The sequence below is a fragment of the Nansenia antarctica genome, assembly GCF_963989245.1.
Source record: "Nansenia antarctica genome assembly, chromosome: 8".
NCBI lineage: Eukaryota > Metazoa > Chordata > Actinopteri > Argentiniformes > Microstomatidae > Nansenia > Nansenia antarctica.
In genome coordinates, this window is record NC_137678.1 from 18,539,272 (window position 1) to 18,544,137 (window position 4,866).

The 4,866-nt window shown below is 57.2% G+C and overlaps 1 protein-coding gene across 1 annotated transcript; it reads left to right on the top strand.

The window, feature by feature from the left end:
* Positions 1-345: 345 nt before the first annotated feature.
* Positions 346-2,684, top strand: LOC308163976 (mesencephalic astrocyte-derived neurotrophic factor-like; the record flags this gene model as incomplete). The annotated part of the gene is made up of 5 exons (XM_080538145.1): positions 346-439; positions 856-980; positions 1,317-1,458; positions 1,939-2,121; positions 2,629-2,684. 5 exons carry the CDS (start codon positions 346-348, stop codon positions 2,682-2,684), a joined length of 600 nt encoding a protein of 199 aa, XP_080394271.1.
* Between the last annotated feature and the right edge of the window lie 2,182 nt (positions 2,685-4,866).

A 4,866-nucleotide genomic window follows, 5' to 3' on the forward strand; every position in this document is an offset into this window, starting at 1 on the left:
GACAGGACAGGACACCGAGTGAAAGTTGATCTTCTTCTGCTCTGCACCAATCAGAAGGGGGCGCTCGGAGGAGATTGACTGCGCGTCTGGCCAATCACAGACGTCAGCGGAAATAAACCCAGTGACGTGCTCTTCTAAAGTAAACCAATCACAGAGCGGTTCCCGCACGGGTTACTCCCTCTCCGGAGAATCAGCCGTGATTTCTCGATTTCCTGCGCTCCTCTCAGGTCGTGGTGACACAGACAGCGCCTCCTGGTGGGGATTTGAAGTGTATCAAGTGAGTTAGTTAGTTCGCGGCAGGTGTCTGTTGTGATTAAAGCCGTCCAGTGACAGTGACAGGTTATTATGGTCTGTAGTCTGGTCGTCGTGCGTCTGTGGTGGCTGGCCGCGCTGTGTCTGTCTGTCGGACGCGTCTGTGTGTCCGCGGACCCGTGTGAAGGTGAGGAGAAACCTTATAGGAGGTCCAGCTGTGGACACTTTATAAATAGACACCACTTGCTTGGTTGCTTGCTTTCTGTGTGTGTGTGTGTGTGTGTGTGTGTGTGTGTGTGTGTGTGTGTGTGTGTGTGTTAACATGCATAACATTTATTATCCTTACCATCATTCAAACATAATTTTCTGTAAAGCTGGACATAAGAGCAAGTGTGTGTGTGTGTGTGTGTGTGTGTGTGTGTGTGTGTGTGTGTGTGTGTGTGGGTGTGCGTGTGTGTGTGTGTGTGTGTGTGTTTTAACATGCATAATAACCTTTACTATAATTACTATAATTCAAATATAACTATCTGTATTGTGTGTGTGTGTGTGTGTGTGTGTGTGTGTGTGTGTGTGTGTGTGTGTGTGTGTACTGTGTGTGTGTAGTGTGTGTGGGGTTCCTGCAGCGTGTGTACGGGGGGGTGAGCGCGGCCCCCCAGCTGAGCCCGGCCCTGGTGGAGGAGGAGCTGGGGAGGCAGTGTGCTGCGGCCCGGGGCAAGGAGGCACGCCTGGTAGGAACGATGATCTTAGTAGCCACCTTCAGCTGTTTTAGTGGTTTTCTCCCACGTATTCTAGAGAAGAAGAAGAATGCTGGGCGGTGTTCACAGTTTCCTTTTCCACTGACACACTGACACACACACACACGCACGCACACACAAAGCTGACTGAGAGAATACCAAGAGTGTGCAAAGCTGTCATCAAAGCTAAAGGTGGCTACTTTGAAGAATCTAAAATATCAAACATATTCTGCTTTGTTTAACACTTTTTTTGTTTGCCCCTTTCTCTGTCCCCCCCCCCCCCCTCCCTCAGTGTTACTACCTGGTGTTCTCTCTGCCCCCCTCCCTCAGTGTTACTACCTGGGGGCCAGCAGTGATGCAGCATCTCGGGTCACCTCCTCCGTGTCCCGCCCCCTGGCCTCCCACGTCCCGGTGGAGAAGGTCTGCCAGAGACTCAGCAAGGCCGACACACAGATCTGCCACCTCAGATACGGTAGGGAGGGGGGGGGGGAGGGGAGGGGAGGGGAGGGGAGGGGGGGGAGACACACAGATCTGGAGGGAGGTAGGGGAGAAGAAAGAGACAGACAGAGAGAGAGCTAAGTGTGTGTGTGTGTGTGTGTGTGTGAGAGAGAAAGAAAGAGCAAGTTAGGAAGAGAGAGAGAAAGAGAAAGAGACAGAGAGAGAGAGCGAGAGAGACAGACAGAGTGTGTGTGTACTGTTACACAGGCCTGTATATTGCAAGACATCATCACAGAGTGATTCGGTGGGGCGGGGGCAACTAATCATGAATGTGCGTGTGTGTGTGTGTGTGTGCGCGCCTGTGTGTGTGTGTATATGTGTATGTGTATATGTATATGACCTGTGTGTGTGTGTGTGTGTGTATGACCTGTGTGTATATATGTGTGTGTGTGTGTGTGTGTATATATATGTGTGTATGTGTGTGTGTGTGTGTGTGTGTGTGTGTGCTCCACAGAGCAGCAGCTGTGGGACCTGAGCGGTGCGGGCCTGGGGAGGCTGCGGGTGGCGGAGCTGCGGGGGGTGCTGGCGTCCTGGGGGGAGGAGTGCCGCGGCTGCCTGGAGAAGCACGAATACATCAGCCTGATCCAGGAGAGAGCCCCGCTGCACACACACACACACACACACACGCCACGGAGCTGTAACACACACACACACACATCACCCTGATCCAGGAGAGAGCCCCACTGCACACACACTCACACACACACACACATCACCCTGATCCAGGAGAGCCCCACTGCACACACACTCACACACACGCCACGGAGCTGTGACACACACACATCACCCTGATCCAGGAGAGAGCCCCCCTGCACACACACACACACACACACACACACACACACGCCAGGGAGCTGTGACACACACACACACACACACACACATCACCCTCATCCAGGAGAGAGCCCCCCTGCACACACCTTCACACAGCAGGGAGCTGTGACGCACACACACACACACACACACACAGCAGAGCTGTGACACACACACACACACACACACACACACACACACACACGGAGCTGTGACACACACACACACACACACACACGCCATGGAGCTGTGACACACACACACACACACACACACACACAAATCCAAAAACCTGTCTCTTGCTTGTCCTTGTCATGTTCCTGAGACTCAGACGTGAAGGATCAGCCTATCAGCCTGATGACATCATCATGTGACACAGGATGTTAAAGACTAAAACAAGCACCTCTCTTCATTCATTGTAAGCGTTTTTAATTGAAGGCATTTTACACATACACAAAGACGGTGTACACACAGGCAGTGTACACACACACAACATCATTTTTGCAGCTTCTGTTTTTTTATTTTTAAAGTGCATTAAAAGCAGTATTTTTTAAATGTAAAAAGTGTTGTTGAATATTGTTGTATGGATATTATGTAACATGTGGCTTAGACACAGGACATGATAGGTCATGACCCCAGGGTTAGAACCATGACCCCAGGGTTAGAACATGACCCCAGGGTTAGAACATGACCCCAGGGTGACCCCAGGGTTAGAACATGACCCCAGGGTTAGAACATGACCCCAGGGTGACCCCAGGGTTAGAACATGACCCCAGGGTTAGAACCATGACCCCAGGGTGACCCCAGGGTGACCCCAGGGTTAGAACATGACCCCAGGGTGACCCCAGGGTTAGAACCATGACCCCTGGGTTAGAACCATGACCCCAGGGTTATGATCATTATAAACACACCTGCCACAAAGTGAACAAACATTTTAATCAAGACATCACGTCATCCAGGGGTCATCCAGGGGCAGGGTTTGACAGTAATGCCGTTTTACTTGCCCGGACCAAGTAAAACATTCGCCGGAGTTGTTTGCGCGAGCCCGACGACGCTGCTAGATGCGCCGTCTGTTGTTCTTCCTGCACACAAGTAAAAATATCCGGGATCTAGCAGCGTCGTAGGGCTCGCGCAAACAACTCCGGCGAATGTTTTACTTGAGGGGTCATTCAGGGGTCCAGGAAAGGACTTCCTAAACCCCCCTCTCTCCCCCCCACTCCTCTCCCCCTCTCCTCTCTCCCCCCCACTCCTCTCCCCCTCTCCCCCCCCCCACTCCTCTCCCCCTCTCCTCTCCTCCCCCCCACTCCTCTCCCCCTCTCCTCCCCCCCCCACTCCTCTCCCCCTCTCCTCTCCTCCCCCCCACTCCTCTCCCCCTCTCCTCTCCCCCACTCCTCTCCCCCTCTCCTCCCCCCCCACTCCTCTCCCCCTCTCCTCCCCCCCCACTCCTCTCCCCCTCTCCTCCCCCCCACTCCTCTCCCCCTCTCCTCCCCCCCCACTCCTCTCCCCCTCTCCTCCCCCCCCACTCCTCTCCCCCTCTCCTCCCCCCCCACTCCTCTCCCCCTCTCCTCCCCCCCTCTCCTCCCCCCCCACTCCCCTCCCCCACTCCTCCCCCCCTCTCCTCCCCCCCCACTCCTCTCCCCCTCTCCTCCCCCCCACTCCTCCCCCCCCACTCCTCTCCCCCTCTCCTCCCCCCCTCTCCTCCCCCCCCACTCCTCTCCCCCTCTCCTCCCCCCCACTCCTCCCCCCCCACTCCTCTCCCCCACTCCTCTCCCCCTCTCCTCTCCCCCCACTCCTCTCCCCCTCTCCTACCCCCCACTCCTCCCCCCCACTCCTCTCCCCCCACTCCTCTCCCCCTCTCCTCCCCCCCACTCCTCTCCCCCTCTCCTCCCCCCCCACTCCTCTCCCCCTCTCCTCTCCCCCTCTCCCCCCCCCCTCTCCCCCCCCCCACTCCTCTCCCCCTCTCCTCCCCCACTCCTCTCCCCCTCTCCTCCCCCCCCACTCCTCTCCCCCTCTCCTCCCCCCCCACTCCTCCCCCCCCACTCCTCTCCCCCTCTCCTCCCCCACTCCTCTCCCCCTCTCCTCCCCCCCCACTCCTCTCCCCCTCTCCTCCCCCCCCACTCCTCCCCCCCTCTCCTCCCCCCCTCTCCTCCCCCCCCACTCCTCTCCCCCTCTCCTCCCCCCCCACTCCTCCCCCCCTCTCCTCTCCCCCCACTCCTCTCCCCCTCTCCCCCCCCCCCTCTCCTCCCCCCCCACTCCTCTCCCCCTCTCCTCCCCCCCCACTCCTCCCCCCCTCTCCTCTCCCCCCACTCCTCTCCCCCTCTCCTCCCCCCCACTCCTCTCCCCCACTCCTCTCCCCCTCTCCTCCCCCCCCACTCCTCTCCCCCTCTCCTCCCCCCCCCCCACTCCTCTCCCCCTCTGGTGGTTTATTTCCAAAATATTGATTCATTTATCATAAAAGAAGGGACAGTTTAAAATAAGGGTTTTCCAGTTCCATGATGATCAGCCGAACAAGACCATGAGGGGGGGAGGATCCAGGAGGGAGGGGTGCTGGAGGGGCCTCTCGGGGGGG